Source organism: Pituophis catenifer, unplaced genomic scaffold (assembly GCF_029215685.1).
Source record: "Pituophis catenifer annectens isolate HBS135680 unplaced genomic scaffold, rPitCat1.0.hap2 SCAF_7, whole genome shotgun sequence".
Lineage (NCBI taxonomy): Eukaryota > Metazoa > Chordata > Lepidosauria > Squamata > Colubridae > Pituophis > Pituophis catenifer.
This window is the reverse complement of record NW_027256887.1, coordinates 67,177,511-67,195,969: the sequence shown is the minus strand read 5'-3', so window position 1 is coordinate 67,195,969 and position 18,459 is coordinate 67,177,511. Positions and strand designations below refer to the sequence as shown.

At 44.3% G+C, this 18,459-nt stretch overlaps 1 protein-coding gene across 1 annotated transcript in view; it reads left to right on the top strand.

Annotated features, from left to right (window-relative positions):
• Positions 1–6,864: 6,864 nt before the first annotated feature.
• The window catches only part of CRY1 (cryptochrome circadian regulator 1), a 28,906-nt gene continuing 17,311 nt past the window's right edge, over positions 6,865–18,459 (top strand). The window contains exon 1 of the mRNA XM_070947384.1: positions 6,865–7,537. Within this exon, the coding sequence (XP_070803485.1) occupies positions 7,380–7,537 (158 nt within the window). The 5' untranslated portion in view covers positions 6,865–7,379. The remainder of the gene's footprint in view (positions 7,538–18,459) is intronic.

The following is an 18,459-nucleotide window of genomic DNA, read 5'->3' as shown; positions in this document are numbered from 1 at the left end:
TTCGGAATTATTCTTATTAATATTTTATGCATCCTATGTAAAATTGGAAATTATTACTATATCTTGACCTTAGTCATCTAAGACATTTTGCTTGCTTAGTCAAAGAGCACAACAGAGTCCACCTGTTTCATGTACTAAACACAACAGGACTAGTAGTTGAATATTTTTCTACTTTATGCAATTTGTACAGAAATGTCTGAATTTAATTCGACAGAATTCACTTTCACTGAGTTGGGAGTGAAGATTCTACCATTAAAATTACAATTTCAAAGCTACTGAATGAAATTGGCAGATTTTAAATAAATAGTCTAAAAACTATTTTTACAGTATTGTTCTTTATCCAAGTTTTTTTCCTTAAATGCAGTGCAAAAAGGGGCCATAGCGCTATCTCATTTGATTTTAAGAAGGGAAGACTTCCTGAAAATTGGAAGTGCTCACATGTTGTATGTCCTCAATAAAGAATTCCACAAAAACTGAAAAGGTTGAGTGCTCATGTCTGATGGCTGCCCAGAGAAATTTGAGAGGTTGGTCTGATTTGGGAGTGGGGTGGGATAATATTCATATGTTCCATTGAATTGGAAATATTAAAAATGGAACAAACCCACATATGTAAGCTATGTACAAGTAGACATACAATATAGTTTTCTGGCTGTGCATTCCTATGTATCTATCTTGCCCCTCATGGTTCTGCAGGTTGAATATACAGTTGAAACTACTCAGCTGAAAGCATTCAGTTCAAAATATGGGAAGCTATTTCATGGCCTCCCTTCCTTAAATTAATCTTGTATCAATTTAAGTGGAAAGTATTAGGGTTTTATGGTGGCTTTATAATGATTAATTACATTTCAAATGAAGTGGCTAAGCAGAATTCCACAAAGTGCAAAGTAAAGTATGTGGGGTAATATCAGATTTGCTGTCATATTCTTTTGCATAACACAACTCTTAGCACTGCTTTTTCCAGGGCTATCGGGACAGTTTTCCAAATGGGACTGATTTCCAAAAAGTAGGAAAATGATCCCATATATGCATATGTAAAATATATTGTCATAATATATAAATCCATTCAGCAAAGGTGACCAACAAGCAAGTACTAGAATGCATAACACCATACATGTCATTAGAAGTAAACATCACAAAACTGTGTCCAATTATTTTGGCTATGTCATGCGGGGGAATTCACTGGATAATGCTGTTATGTTGGGAAGAGTTAGGGGTAAAAGGAAAGCAGGCCACCAAAGAACATGATGGCTGGACACCATCAAAGCTGACACCAGCCAGAACATAGAAAAATCCAAAGAAACCATGCAAGATCAGAAGATGTGGAGAGACCTGGCCCATAGAATTACCAAGAGTTTATTTTATTTATTTATTTATTTATTTTATGCAATTTATATGCCGCCCTATCTCCGAGGACTCAGGGGAGCTCAAGAGTTGGACACACTTAATGGATAACATCATCATACGAATCCATGGAGAGCTGTCTTCATATAAGAAGTCTGTGACACCTGAATGATCTCTAGTTTTCACAACTGTCATAAAATCAATAGATTTAGTCATTAAATCATCTGTTACAAAGGTGATACTAAATGTAAATATATGCTAAAATGACGTGTAGAAATATTTGTTTTCATCTCTTTTCCCAAGCATGACACATAATTTTTTAAAAGAAACCACTACAAATTGACTGCAGTAGTCAGGAATTACTGGGTGTAGGCTTATTTTCGTGGAAAATAAATGAAGGCAGACTGGCCTTGCCTAATCTAATGATGTTTGCCACATCAAGTACTTCCTGTTATTGTCTACCTTTAGTTAAGATCAGGATCAAGGCCATCGCTTATTCCATCCAGCAAAGATATAGCCTAATGATTTTAAACTTTAGTAAGAATATGTAACTCTTTTTAACTCTATGGTTTTGTTCTTCTTATGGGTTGTATGGGATCAGTCTTGCAAATCAAAGCAGATATGTATGCCACTAATTTTATTCTATTGTAATTATTTTGTTGAAAATATTTATTTTAAAACAACCTGGAAGGATTTTTTTCAGAATGATTTAGTTGTTTAGAATACATAAATAAAATGAAATTTAGCTGCCACAAGCATTCTACAGTACAGGTAGCTCTTGACTTACAAACACAATTGAGGCCAAAATTTCTGTTGTTAAGTGTGACATTTGTTAAGTGAGTTTTGCCTCACTTTACAACCTTTCTTGCCACAGTTGTTAAATGAATCGTTGTAGTTGGCAAGTTACTAATCCAGTTGTTAAGTGAGTCTGGCTACCCTATTGAATTTGCTTATCAGAAGGTCGCAAAAGATGATCACATGACCCTGGGACACTGCAATGGTCATAAATATGAACCAATTGCCAGGCATCTGAATTTTGATCACATGATCATGGGTATGCTGCAAAGGTCGTAACTCTGAAAAATGGTCATAAGTGGGTTTTTTCAATGCCATTTTAACTTTGGTCACTAAACTGTTGTAAGTTGTAGACCACCTGTATTTGCCGTAGTGTGCATTGGACTATACATAACCGTATGATTAAATTGATACATATTTACAAATGAAAAATACTTCCGAAAAATATTTTTTACTATTTATAATTTCTGTAGTTTATGTAAAATATTTACATCAGGTTTATGGAAAGTAGTACTGAAAATATGAAAATATTCTCCCATAAGAACTTTGTGGTTGTATAAGCAATGCTATACATGTGATGAGGAGCAAAAATGAGGAAATTTACCAGAAAGGTCTATTAGTGTCTGCAAACATAATTCCATACAAATAAGAATCTCAGCAGGCAAGGGTGCTGCAGAGACTTGGAATACATCTACTTTGTCAGTCAATGATATGCTCTTCTTCTCATCTTTTGTCTCTCATTTTTTGTTTGTTTAGGAAGATTCTGGCTTTCTAAGCCTGAAGCAGTTTTACCATAAAAACACAGATCAAACAACGCTTGGAACATTCCATTCAGTAGCCTATTAGTATACTACTAAGCACCACTTTTGCTAAATGTAAGTCAGGGGTGAAATCCAGCAGGTTCTGACAGGTTCTGGAGAAACGGTAGCGGAAATTTTGAGCAGTTCAGAGAACCAGCAAATATCATCTCTGGCTGGCCCCCGAGTGGGTTGGGAATGGAGATTTTGCAATATCCTTCCCCTGCCACACCCACCAAGCCACGCCCACCAAGCCACACCACACCCACCAAGCCATGCCCACAGAACCGGTAGTAAAAAAAAATGGATTTCACCACTGATGTAAGTTTACCGTGTGTTTTCAATGTAGTCACCTGGGTGGTTCTTTATGGGCAAGGCAGCTCCTGGACCAAGGGTTCAGATACTTGCGAAGCATAGATTTTGAAGGTTTCTTCGTCATAAGAGAAAAAGAGCATATTTTTAAAAGAATGTAAATTTTGCCACAAAGACCCAACAAAAGGTATATTAGATTGCATAACATATTGCATATTGTTATTTTGTATATACTATATTGTAATATGCCTGGTATAGTAGTTAAGGTGCTGACCTAGAAACTAAGAGACTATGAATTCTAGTCCCGCCTTAAGCTGACTGGATGACTTTGGGCCAGTGACTAGCTCTCAGACCAACTCAACTCATAGGGTAGCTGTTGTGGGAAAAAGAGGAGGAAGAAAGAGTATTATGAGGGTTCGCTGCCTTGAGTTATTTATAAAGTATTAAAGGTGCAACAAAAATAAATGATAACTTTTGTAGATACACTATAAGGACTATTTTATATTTATTCTGATTGTTTTCCAATTTCCAGCTACCTCATAAGGTTATGAGGCTGAGATGTAAAGTAAGATCACAAAAGAAAAATACAGTTAAGGTTGCCAGCTGATGAGAAAAATATTTGGTTATTGTTTAAACAAAGATTTTAAAAACAGTAGGCTATGCATCAACTGTGAAAAAGATGAAGTAACTCTGTTCAGCTAAGCATTTTTACCTACGGAAGGTTGAAATACATTACCCCCTCCCCTCACCTACCATCATTGCTGTAAGATTCTTCAAATCTTAGCCTTCTTCGAGATGGCAACCTCTATGGGAAAAGCAGGATAGAGCAGGAGCCAACACTGCCTTGTAGAGATGCTGTCCGCTTTGCTGAGCGGTTTAGATTGAGCAAAATAATAAATAAAGGGCTTGAAACTTAGATTGGTTCTTAACAGAAAAATGGAAAAGTTATCAACCAATCCTTATGCCACATAACTAGGAGTATGGTGATTGGAGAAAGAGACATATTTATGGGAGAATGATGATGGGGAAAAGAGACATATATGTTTCAAACTTCAGGTTTTATCTATCTTGAATCGTAACCATTTGTGTTACGATTTCCATGTTCTTTGCACTACAGGGCCTTTATACTACCTGGAATAAAAGCTATCTGATTAAGAATTATATTCCCGAATCCCTGTCAGTTAGCCTTCTAGTTTAAGTACGAGTTTGGGAGAAGCCTGATGCGTTCCTGGTCCCTTTTCATTATGAGGGGAAAATGCTCAATGTAAACAAAGCAAAAAATCAGCTGGAAGCCCTCATGCTTTCTCCAATTCCAGATGTGGGGTGGCTCACAATTATTGCTGGTGTATCTGCCATTCATCTTGTGTAGCAGAAGGAAAGCACTTGAAGCTTTCCTCAGGTTGTCTATGTCCTCACACATGGAAAATTGAGTGAGAGTGCAGAGACACAGCAATACACTCTGAATAATTTGCTCTCCAGGTTGGATACACAGCCTATTGGACAAATCCAGTTAGCAATATATGCTGTAGCCTGAAAAATGCTGCCATATCTATATAAAAATGGAATGCACAAACAATATTATTTATCGCAGCTGAATCAAATACTCTATTCTTCTTAAGGGACTTCAGAAAAAAGAAACAGATGAATGCAGAGAACTAATGTTAATCTGTTGTAGGAGTGTCCAGGGCATATAACTTGATTTTAATAATCCATCAGTTTTTAACTGAAAAACCTAAGTATTTCTGTGAAATGTTCACTAATTAAAATGCATCATTCCAACCCAAGGATAAATGTGCATTGTAGAAAACCACACAACTGTCTTTATTTTGTATTTACATTTTAAAATATAATTTCTGTGCACAGGATAGCATTTATACATTGAAAATTATACACCATAAAGCCAAATCTATTGTAAAAATTCAACCCTTTGCAGAAAAAAATACTTTGCTCAAACATTAATCTGAGATTATGATAGTCAAAGAATATATGCAGAATCTAAAATCTACTATTCTAAGACTTATTCATCTTTTTAAAGCTTATTTAAAGTATCTTCCTTAATAGCTTCCTAGTACTACCAGTATTATCTGTTTTCCCCCCCCAACATTAAAACCATTATGCAATTAAAACATTCAAAAGGAAAGTTAACAGGGGAGTTATTTATCATCCATTTTAAATGGCATCATTGTGGTTAATTCTAAAATGTCCTTGATTTTATTCTAAAAGTAAAGAATCCCTGATCTACATTTGCTATTCTTATCAATACCAGTAAATTCAGAGGTAAATCATACAAATGTTAAAGTGGCTTCATTTTACTCTTCCCTTTTTCTTAGTCTGAATACCTTTATAGTTAAATTAATCTCTACCATTAGAAAGCATGAGGCAACTGCCACAGGCAGCTGATGCTGTAGTTCACAAACATTTTACAGTACCTCCTTCCTAGTCATTTCCCCTGAACTTCTTACACATTCTGTTGACTGGAAAACAAAGCCGATTATGCTACATTACCTGTTTTACATCCTTTAAACTAGGGATGGATTACTAGCTGCATCTGGCTTAAAATAATATATGGCTCAAAATAAAATATTGAGCCTATATGGCTCAAAAAGCTCTTCCACACAGGGCAGGAAAATGCTTTTGTTTTGTAAACCCCTAGACCTAGGGTTACTACAAATTTAATATTGATATCTTCATTATTTAGATCGAGATTATGGACTCCTTGTGCACAATACGAAGCAATATTTGTTAGCTTTTCCATAAGAACTAAGTCCACTGCTATATTAAATCACATTTCCTTTATGAGACATTTATTGTGTTGTCCCTATGTAGATTCACACAAACTCCCTATCTTTAAAATGTAACAGACGCACTTCAGTTATTGCATTATTTGTTTTTAATCGGCGAAAGTCGTCTTTAAGGTATCATGTGCTACCAACTGCGGGGCAGTTAACGTGGTAGTCTGCAAACACACACACGCAACCATAGCCAGGAAGATGGCACGTTAACACGCTCGCAGATCTTTGAAGACTCCCGATTCTCGTTCTCTGTTGGCTTCAGTTGCCTACTGCAACCTTGCAAGTCGACGCACGCAGAATCCACGCATTCCCCAATTCACAAAGAAGCGCTGGAAAGGGGGAGGGAAAAAAAGGGGGACGCTTTGGGAGCACTGAGGAGATACTGGTTCCCTGGTGCGTACTATACACGGATCTTCGCCGGATCCGTCTGAGTGCCCTAGAACCAACGCGCTTCATAGAAAACTGCACACAAGCAGCCCCGTGTTTTGTTTTATTTTTTTTGCTTCTGGGGGCAGAGAGTGTGAGTCAGAAGAGCCACTCAGCCCTCCCCACCCCACTTTGTCCTCGCTTTTTGGGGGGGGGGCGAGCACGCGCTTTGCTTCCTTCGAAAGAGCGCCCACCCTGGCTCCCGCCTCTTTGTTTTTGGGCCGCGTCTCTTGCGTAATAACGTCCTGTCGACGTCGAGGCCCACCCGCCTCTGCCCCCACCAGACAAAACACATTTGAGAAACGTGAGGCGGCGGCCATCACGTGGGAGCCGTCGGCCAATGAGGAGAGGAGGGTGGGGCTCGGCTGCCCCGTCATTCAACAGAGCTGCGTAGAGTCACAGGGCGAGCGGCGAGGACTGGGCGTTCGGCTGGTGAGGCGAGGCAGCGCTTTGGTGGTGGGGAGAAAAAAAAGCGAGAAGGAAGAAGCAGCAGCAGCAGCCTCGCGACCGAGCCGCTCCATCTCTCTCTCTCTCTCTCTCTCTTTGCCGCCGGAACGCTGTGGGGCTCCTTCCCCAGCTGTGAGTGGGCGTGCGAGGCTGAGGAAAAAGGGGGTGATGCGTGTCCCGCTGGCGGCCATCTCCACCGAAGCCGCTGCCTCCACGGCCGCAGCCGCTGCCTCCACCGGAGCTTAAGAGAGAAGCGCTCGAGCGGAATCTTCCGCCCTCGCCTCCTTGACCGGAGAGCCTTTAAAGTAACGGGATCTATCCCGACATGAGCCGCGAAGCCGACTTCGCTCGTTCCTAAACCACCCGGCGACGCTCTTCCACCTGACGAGGCGACCCACACAGCTCGCCCGCCCGCTCGCCACCCATCCATCCAGCCACCCACCCCGGCGAATCCGCCCGACTGTCGGAGATGGGGGTGAACTCGGTGCACTGGTTCCGCAAGGGGCTTCGACTCCACGACAACCCAGCGCTGAGGGAAGTCATCGAGGGGGCCGACACGGTGCGCTGCGTCTACATCCTGGACCCCTGGTTCGCGGGATCCTCCAACGTGGGAATCAACCGGTGGAGGTGAGCGGGCATGAGGCGGAGGAGGCGGCGGCGGCTCCTTTGATGGAGCTGATCGCTTCTCAACCCCCCCCATTCGGAAGTCGATGCGCATGCGCACCGGCGCCTGGTTATACAACCCCGGGTGTCCGCGGCCTCCTCAGGAATCGTTTCTGACGTCTCAACGGAAGGGAAGGGAGGGGAGTGATGACACTCTCCCGCCTGTTTTCGGTGACACGGGCTCGATAAGTGGCGTTTATTATTTCCTTCTGAATTCAGCCCTCGTTTCCTAGGAAAGGCCTAAAAGGTTTTACATACGGCATGTGGGGGGGGGGGGGAAAGGAAGAAGCTTGGAAGGTTAATACCAAGTCATTGGTAAACGTTTTGCGTGAATCAAATGGCTCTCTTAAATCCTATTCTTTTTAGCTGATCCAAAATGGATGTTTGTAATCACATTCCTTGAGGCAGTAGAGCAGGCCTCATGAGAATGACAATTGTATAAGAGATCATTTTTTGTGGGTGTCTTGATTTCCACATTGTTTTCCTCGCACTGTAAAAGACACTTAGCTTTTGTTGCTTGGTTATATATAATCGTCACGCTGCTATCCCTACTTTTGCTTGCCGTGCCCTGTAATTTGGATCTTTTCCAGTCTCTTCCCGGTGCCGTCAGCAAAGAAACAATGACATATGCAATCCCTCCTGTTGCTATGCACACACTTGCATTTCAGTTGGATGTTTCATAACCAGTATTGAGTTCATGGAATTTGTGAAAGATCTGCCCCAAATTCTCAAGTTAGAGTAGAAGGTTGGATGTATCTGAATACAGTGCTTAACAGGAAGTGTATTGAATAGAGAGAGAAGCTTTTGTGAGCTGCATCAAAATTAGATCAAGTGAAAGCTTCAGAAGCCTATTCCGTATCAAAAAAGCTCATGCCTTTCAACATCATTTGTTAGTTGGAAAAGATGCTGCTAAAGTCCTTATTTTTAGCTATTTGGTTCTGTTTCTTACTTTTTAAAAAGCTGTAAAATTAGGAAATATATGCTGTGCTATGGATTTAATTTAGCACGGTGAGTAAATTTTATACTCCCTTAGGGGTATGGAAAGCAGATACTCAGCCATAGCAGAAGTGTAGAATGCGGCTATTGTTCAACAGTAGAGCAGTAGAGCATCTACTTTGCAGGTAGAAGTTTAATCCTTGCCAATCTCAGGAAAGTCAGTCACAATAGACAATTTTGCCAGACAATGCAAGGAATCTTTTGAGATGTAACTGATATGGGTATAATTGGTACAGTTTCAGTAGAACATTTTAACATTCTAAAGCAAGGATCAAGGCATAAAATCATTTTCAAATATTTATTAAGGCTCAGTGTTTTTAGGATACTGTATTTTTTAAAGTCTGAAACAATTTTCTGTTTGTCTTTGTTTTGACCTAATCAGGGTTATAGCACTGTTTTATAATGGTAACAGCAGTAGTAGCCACTAGGCAAGAAAAATGAAAAACAAGGCTGTTTTCCATAATATGAATAGTGCACCTTCTTGTGTGACTAACACTAATTGCCTGGTTGTGGTATCCAGAAATTTTTTCAGGCCTTTGTAAATCCAGTGTTAAGCACTTAAAAGTCATTTATTTGAAATGTAGTCCTCCAAGGATTCTGATTTTTCTAGAAACAAGCATGCTAATAAATTCTGCTTGATCACTATAATTTGATTCTCAGCAGTTAATTCATTGTTGATTTAGCATTATATCCAGATAGTGTTCCTGATTTGTAAGTTCTAGTAAGTTGTGGATGGAATTGCCTGGGTTTGTTAGACCTCTCACTATTAGGAAGACCAAGAGAAAGAGATTGAACATTTATCAATGGGTTGCTTTCATAGGTCATTCAATAGTCATTCATAGGTTAGCAAGAATTGTATCTTACTTTCCTTCTGCACACGACCTTAGGCTGTTGTAGGTATCCTAGAGAAAGAAGTAAATGAAGAGGAAATGCTTAGAATGTACAGAAAAATTCTCCAACGCGCAGCTTGGAGAATCCAAAGCTTCGGGTTGTTCAGTAGTTGATAGCCTACACTGAGTGTGTTCCTTTAAGAGATTTCTCTTCAGACACGCCCACTTGCTCAACAGAGTCCCAGTTTAGTTCACTCAGTTGAGCCTGTGACACTGTCTGAAAATTTCTCTGATTACTATCTGAACTGTTCCAGAAACTTTGGATTCTCCAATTCCAGTCCTCTCCTTTCTATAATTGCCGGTGGTGAGTCTGCCTGCTGCTTCAGGCAAGCTGTCAGTTTCTTCCCATCTGCCTGACACTTGCATATTGACTGCCCTCTTTAAATTGCCGCCCTCACCGTCTGGACTAAACTTCACCTTGGCGGCTGGAGATTGACGCCCTATGCTCAGCGGCGTCTCTCTCCCTCTCCCTTAATTGTCCTGAGGGCTTCCTGGCGTTTGGATCACTTCTGAGTGATCGCACGCCGTCGCCATCGCAGGGATCGCTGCAGCCTCCTCCCCCACGGACGCCTCGTCGCCGGAGCGATCCTCGAGCGCCGGAGCGCCCCACGTGCGCCCCTTCATCGCCGGAGCGCTCTCCCATCAATCTAGACAGCCGGGGAAGCGCTTCTGAGCCTTCGGCTGTTTTCTCTCTCGGCTTGCAACCTTTCTAAGGGCTCTAGGCGTCGTCGCTTGGACTGCCTTTCAAAGCGCGCGCCTTTTCCTCCTATTCGCCTCAGCGCTGGGAGCTGCGATCAGCGCAGCTCGCGCCCCTTGGCCTTCCTCCTCCCCCCACAAGGACTCTTCCTGACGCTGGGTCTCCGTTCTGGGCTCAATCTTATCGTCGTTCTGCTCTTTCAAAGGGGAACAGCCCCCCCCATTCCTTCTGTCGCCCTCGCTCTGCAAGCCCTGTTTGGCGCCATTTTCTCTGCCTGACAAGAGGGGATTTCTAACGGCTGTCAAATTCTGCCTGGTGACAGCCTCACGCAGGCGCAGTGAGTTGCAGAGGCCGGTCTTCTGACTGCAAGCATTGGGGGACCTACTAGCCTGTCTCTTTGGAGCAATCGGCTAGTTGCACAGCTTCCATACCCCCCCCAAATTCCTCCCCCCAGCCTCTACTTCTAAAATAAAATTAGAAGAAAAGTCTTACCTGCTAGCCCTGGGCTATCTTCATTTACTCAGTAGTTCTTCAACTGTTTCCTGTTTAAAAAAAATAAAAATAAAAAAATAAATAAATAAATAAAAAAATAAAATAAAATAAAATTAAAAATAAAAGGGCTAATAATCAACAAATTAAATACTTACTGAATCTTCATCTTCCTCCCTTCTAAACAAAAAAAAAAAAAAAAAAAAAAAAGGAAAAGGAAACAAAGGTTACAACATGGCTGAACGTGTTCTCTCATCCGATCTGGAGGACAACAGCTCTCCCGAGCGCATTCACGACCAGGCCAAGCAATGTAAACGGTCCCGTAAACGCGCTTCACATTCATCTTCATCGGCTGCTCCACGCTCTAAAAAGACAAAGCACTCATCAGCTGCAGACAAGGACGCCTCCAGGAGACACAAGGCTCTGGAGCGCCAGTTCGAGAAAGCGCGCAACCAGTCAGCACAAGCTGTTTTCGCACACTTACCTACGCCACTCTCGCCCGTTGTCGAAGCTACGGTCCAGCCCGTCCATCAGGCTCCTCAACAACCTTCGCAACCGTTGTTTCCATCGCCAAACATGGAAGTTTTCCCTGAGGCGTTATCGACTCACTGCATGGAGCCCGTGGACCTCTCGTGCACTGCCATTCTTCCTCGACGGTCTCAGCCGGAGGCGACCTTTACTCCCACGGCGGCAGGCTTGCGCGCCACGGAGGCAGCTCCTCCACCTTCTCAGTATGATATTCAGCGGATCATCTCTGACACGGTTTCCAGAACACTGGCAGCGACTTCTCAACGGGCTGCACCATATGGAGCCTGGCCTCAGCCACGTTTTCCTCCTCCTCCTCTGGCCCGGGACCCTCAACAGGTCCCTACCCAGTATCAGGCTATGACGCATGAGTCCGAGCTGTATCTGGACCATGGTCACCACGAGGAGTCGTCCTCGGAGGAGGGAGAGTGCGACCCGTCGGATATGGATTTATCTGATGATGCAGATATGCCACCCGAAAAGCCAGCCTTCTCTGGGCTCTTTAGACCCTCGTTATTCAAATCGCTCCTGCGCAAGGCCAAGTTGGCCACAAATATGGCTGACCCAGTCTCTCAAGTTGATCAGCCCGGTTCCTCTCAACAACATGAGGCCTTGTTTACGGCACCTAAGGCGCAAGCGGACTTTATTCCGTGTCCACAGCTTTTTTCTGAGGTGGTCCAACGATCCTGGACCACACCCTCATCCTTGCCCGCTCCTTCGGGGCTAGACAAAAAACTTTATTGTTCGGCGCCTAGTCTCCAAGATCTCCTTCAGTTACCGACTGTAGACGCGCCAGTGGCCAATCTGACGGCTTCCTCTGTAATTTCCAACGACGTCGCCGACGGTTTGCGCTCAGAGGACCGAAAAGCTGAGTTTAACTTCCGACGTACTCACAACGCGGCCGCCTGGGCGGTTAGGGCAGCCACCTCAGCTTCCTTCTTCAGCCGTGCCTGCTTAATCTGGCTCCGCCAACTTCACGAGCGCCTTCCCCCGGCGGATTCACGCCTCCGCCAAGACGTCAACAAACTGGTGGCGGCTACTGAATATACGGCGGACGCTTCGCTCAATGCCGCGAAGTTCGCTTCGCGCGCCCTGGTGTCGTCCGTCACATCTCGCCGTCTATTATGGCTTAAAAATTGGAGAGCCGATGCCAAGTCTAGGTGGCGCCTCGCTTCAACTCCATATAAGGGTTCCCGTCTTTTTGGAGAGGCCTTAGACCCCATCCTTGTCGAGGACAAGGATAAACGGAAGGTGATGCCATCCTCATATAAGAGGGCAGATCGTAGACCATCATCCTACTTCACCAGGCAGCCCTTTCGGAACGACTCCGGCCCTTCGGGGTCCTTCTCCTCAAGACCCTATTCTCAAGGATTCGACCGTTCCTTCGATAGACCCGCCTTCAGAGACCGTGGTCGAAAGGCCCCAGCGCCCAAACGGCCATTTCGAGGTACGGGCTCCCGTACCTTTAGAAGAGGGAAGTGACTACATCCATCTTCCCATTGGCGGCCGTCTGACTCATTTTCTTCCCCAGTGGGAGATCTCGACGTCGGACGCCTGGGTGCTCCAAACAATCCGTCTTGGCCTTACCCTGGAGTTCCGCTCCAGACCTCCCTCACACTTTGTCCAATGCCCTATTTCTCCCAACCTGGACAAGCGCCAGCTAATGGAGGCAGAAATCCATCACCTGCTTCAAATCCAAGCCATCGAACCGGTTCCCCACCATCATCGCGGGACCGGCTTCTATTCAATTTTCTTCCTGGTCCCCAAATCATCCGGGGGTCACAGGGGCATCCTAGACCTCAAGAGGCTGAACGAATTTATAGTATATCATCAGTTCAAAATGGAGTCCCTCCGATCAATTCTGGCTTCCATTCGACCATCGGACTGGATGACCTCTATCGATTTGAAAGAAGCGTACCTCCACGTACCCATACGACTGTCCCATCGTCGTTTCCTACGCTTTGCCTACAACAACAGGCATTACCAATACAGAGCAATGCCCTTCGGCCTCTCCTCCGCCCCAAGGACCTTTACAAAGCTCCTGGCAGCAGTGGCGGCCCATCTACGTCAACATCCGGTCCGCCTCCACTGCTACTTGGACGATATCCTAGTGCTCTCTCCTTCTCCGGCCCGGGCATCCCGAGACCTAGAAGTGGTGTGTCGCTGCCTTCGTCATCATGGCTTCTCCCTCAACATTCCGAAGAGCCAACTGCAGCCCACTACTTGCATCCTTCACCTAGGGACAATAATAGATTCCGTAAGGGGCCAGGTGTTCCTGTCAACGGACCGGCGTTCCAGTCTCCAGTCATTAACATCACAGGTCCTCTCCTCTCGGAAGGTGACCTTGCTGCTCCTGTCCCGCCTGCTCGGCAAAATGATTTCCTGCCTGTCTGTCGTCCCTTGGGCGAGATTCCATTCGCGCCAGCTCCAGTGGTTCCTCCTCCCCTTTCAGAGAGCCAGGAGGAGCAACTCTCCCACACTAGTTTCCCTCCCGCCAGAGGTCTCAAGGTCTCTCCTCTGGTGGTCCTCCCAGAGCCTACATCAGGGCAGCTACTTCCAGAATCTACAGCGCCTGGTAGTGACAACGGACGCCAGCCTGTCGGGATGGGGAGGTCATCTTTTATCCCACGTTGCCCAGGGAACGTGGTCAGCAGAGGAGAGCCTAAACGAGATCAATTGGTTGGAACTCCGTGCGATCCGCCTCTCCCTCCAACGGTTCCAGCAGATTGTGTCAGGGCACCATGTCCTGATACGCACGGACAATGTAACAGCAAAGGCGCACGTGAACCGCCAGGGGGGGACTCGCTCGGGTCCATTGATGGAGGAAACGACCCTACTGCTGATCTGGGCGGAGACGCACGTCCTGTCCCTTGTGGCGGAGCACATCGCCGGGACCACGAACATCACAGCGGACTGGCTCAGCAGGCAACACTTGGACCACGCCGAGTGGCGACTTCACCCAGATCTGTTCGCCGAGATCGTCCGCAGATTCGGCACGCCTCTGATCGATCTATTTGCCAGCCGCGACAACACTCACCTACCCAGGTTCTTCACCCGGTACCAGTGCCCTCAGGCGGAGGGAGTCGACGCCCTCGCCTCTCCCTGGCCCAGGGGTCTCCTCTATGCCTTTCCCCCTCTACCGCTCCTTCCTCGTCTGATCCGCAGGATAATAGCAGAGAGGGCAGACGTCGTTCTGGTCGCACCCCACTGGCCTCGGAGGTCCTGGTTTGCGGATCTGGTGGACCTGTCGGTGGCACGGCCGTGGAGGATTCCAGGGAACAGGATCGTTCTCAGCCAGGGGGTCATTCTGCACCCAGACCCGCAGTGGTTGCAGTTGACCGCCTGGCGCTTGAACGGATCTTGCTAAGGCGAGCCAACGTGCCTAGCAATGCGATCCCCACGATTCAGGCGTCAAGACGGCCGTCAACATGCCGCATTTATAACGCAACCTGGAACTCCTTCTGCTCCTGGTGTGCTAAATCCCACCTGGATCCAACGTCTGCTTCTGTTCCCGAAGTGCTGGGATTCCTTCAGCGGGGCATGGACAAGCACCTTGCGCCCAACACTCTTCGTCGCCAAGTTGCTGCACTTAGTACGGTCCTTTCGACTTCTGCAAAGCTTCCTCTCTCCCAGGACCCGACGATTCGCGACTTTCTGCGAGGGGCATCCAACCTGCGCCCTCCTGTGATACATCGATACCCGACCTGGGATTTGACTCTGGTCCTTCAGGCCCTCATGCACCCTCCATTTGAGCCTCTCGCCTCCATCAGCCTCCGCTTTCTGTCTCTTAAGGTGGCGTTTCTGGTCGCGATTACTTCGGCTCGCCGTGTATCCGAACTAGCTGCACTGTCGGTGAGAAGCGACCTTTGTGTCTTCCATGCAAATCGCGTGGTACTAAGACTAGATCCCTCATTCCTGCCTAAAGTAAATTCCACATTCCATCGAGCCCAGGAATTAATCCTTCCGGACTTCTGCCCCGATCCTCGACATCCTCGGGAAGCAGACTGGCACCTGCTAGATGTCCGACGGGCCCTGCGCAGGTATATTAAACGAACACAGCATTTCCGGAAATCAGAATCGCTCTTCGTTTCCTTTCTGCCCTCCTCCATGGGCCAGAAGGTATCCTCCACAACCATTGGGAGGTGGATTAAGTCCTGCATCTCCAAGGCTTATTCAGCTCGGAATAGACCAATTCCGCAGAGGATTCTTCCACATTCTACCAGGAGCGCCGCCACAACGGCCGCCTGGGCCACTAATGCCTCCATCTCTGACATCTGCAGAGCGGCCACCTGGTCATCCTTGAATCCCTTCATCAGGCACTACAAGGTGGATTCCTTTGCCTCGGCGGAGGCATCCTTCGGCCGCCGGGTGCTCCAAGCTGTATGCAACTCTTCAGACGACGTACAGCAGCCGGGTTCCCTCCCTGTCTGAACTTGCTTGGGTAAATCCCGAAGCTTTGGATTCTCCAAGCTGCGCGTTGGAGAACGGACGTTGCTTACCTGAACGTCCCTTCTCGACGCGCAGCTGGAGAATCCAACCCACCCAGCTTGGCTGCTGGACATTCCTTCCTGACGCTCTACTGCTCCTTACTTCGTGAACAAAACTGGGACTCTGTTGAGCAAGTGGGCGTGTCTGAAGAGAAATCTCTTAAAGGAACACACTCAGTGTAGGCTATCAACTACTGAACAACCCGAAGCTTTGGATTCTCCAGCTGCGCGTCGAGAAGGGACGTTCAGGTAAGCAACGTCCGTTCTGGGCGTGATGAAGTGAAGTATACTGGAAACATTAGTTTGTGATGTGGTAAGGTGTGTGCAAAATTCATATTAAACTTATGAATGAATTTCATTACAACTGACCTACTGACATGCCATGCATAATTGTTAGGCTGCTGTGACATATAGCAATCATTGACCTCTTTTCTCTTCATTATTTTCCTGTAGCATAGGCGGTGGTATTCATATTATGAAAACTTAGTACAGTATTCAAAAGTTTTACTGTGCAACTCATTTTTTTCTGAATGTGCCTTATTTCTTTATTAACAAACTAAGAAAAACAAATTTGCAACAAATTACCTTCTTGAAAGCTATGTTATATGTTCTGTTAAGGTTTCTATGACTCTTGTGTAAAATATCTTTTATTTACTAAATACTGTATAAAGCATTGTTATATTTTTGAGTTCCCCAGATACAATAAAATTTCCATTAAGTATTTTATCTTATTGTTATAAAGCAGGAGTCATCAGTCCCATATATTTCAGAATTTGAAGAAATGGTTGCCATGTGGGTCTGGCTAGTCACAAAAACAAGCAAGTTGGCCATGAAATTAAATACAAGGCAAAAATTTAATATAAGTAAAACTAGTTATTTTCTGTAAGCAAAATAGTAGTTTTTCGACTAATTATATTTTAGGAATTTTTGTCCTATTTTAAAATTATGGTTTTTAAATGATCTTGGGATAGTTGAGGCTCTGAAATTGCAAGTTGTATGATTCACCCTAAAAATGTAAGTGGGAAATTGCAATCAGTTTTCACAATTGTGATAGAATCCTCCAGGGCGCACAAAATTATGTTCAACACTGCAGGTGGGTTGTGAGCTCAGTTTTTCTAGAAGTGATAAATAAATAAAATTTTATCTGTTTTAATCTCCATGTGAAATTGTGCTCTTTTTTCTTAAGGTTTATTTTATATTCATATACAACTGGTGTAGAATTAGGAATATCCTCACTACTAACAAATTATTGAGGGTTATTCCTGTAAAATATTAAATGTTCAATAAAAAAGCTTTTTCCTCAACACTCAATGGTTTTAGAAGGGTAAAATGAAATCAAGATGAGGTACCCTTATGGAGAAATACACTCATGGATAACTTATTTATGCTTGATTTCAAGGGACCCCAACCCAAAGAACTTGGGTAACTTACTGTTTTAAAATAATATATAATGTAAAAGAAAACAAACTCATAAAAATAAAAATAAAAAGATCACAATGAGCTCTAAAACTCTAATGCCAGGGACAGAGCCAGAGCTTCAGAAATTTAGGGCACTTTTGTTTTTTCCCAGTATGTCATGTATATTGGCATGGAACAAATCAATAATTGAATGATTGCAGGTGTGCTTTGTGTTGAGGGTTAAAAGAAGTTGATTGAAATAGTAATGCATCCTGCTTAGGCACAGAAAAGATAAAGACAGTATTAGGGTGCACAGTTCTCCTGGCTCTTAATTCAGTTACATGTCCTAAAGCAGGGTCCCCAACCCCCAGTCATGGCCCACTACTGGGTCCTGAGCTTTTTGAAACCAGCCCGCAGAAGTGATGGGTGAGCACGTGCCATCTCCTCCCACCCGCCAGTCCACAAAGCCGAAAAGTTTGGGGAACTCTGTCTTAAAGCATGCCATCAATTATATATCTCTGTCATATAGTATTTGTCCATAGTAAGTACATACGTATAAGTGACCTTTTGTTCTGGAAATCTGTGCTAAAAGAAAACCAGTGAAGGTACTTTCTTTTGCATAGATTCCAGATATATGGACCTCAAATTCCAGTATTCCACAGCCAGCATAGCTGTTGATTAGAATTTTGAGTTTAAGTCCACATAACTGGACATTGCCAAGGTTCAGAAACAATGTATTAGACAAAAATAAGCTCAAAGTTCCTTACATGACTCAGATTTTCAATTTAAAAGCAATTTTATACTGTATTAAGCTGATTAGCAAATAAGTTACTACTACTGAAATAAAAAATATAGTATGCATCCATATCTACTATATTATATCACAGTAAAATACCAAAATAAATTAAAGGCAAAAAAGAAAGAAAGAAAGGAAAATATAAATAAAAAATTAACTAGCACCATTGATTATAGGCGACATACTTATATTAGTGCTAAACCCTTGGTACATTGTCCATATACCAAATCTTATCTTGCCTTATGTGCTGTAAGCTTTTCTCCTTGTTCTTTTTGAAGATTTTTAAAAGTTGAAGTCTTTCTTTGACATTCTGTTATATTAATAGGTTTGTAAAATAGTTCTGATAGAATAATAAAATAGTTTTAAGGTAAGAAAATAGTTTCCATAAGATAAAAATGTAAAATTGAAGAAAGCTCTCAAGTAGCATTGTTTTATATAGTTACCATATTTTCAGAGTATAAGACACAATTTTTTTCCCTCCTAAAAGAGGGTGGAAATGTTGGTGCGTCTTATACAGCGAATACAGCCATTTTTGGCCTCCCAAAGCCCCGCCCCACTTGTCCCATTTTTGCAAAAAATGGGACGCGCAGAGGGTTTGGGAGGCCTGC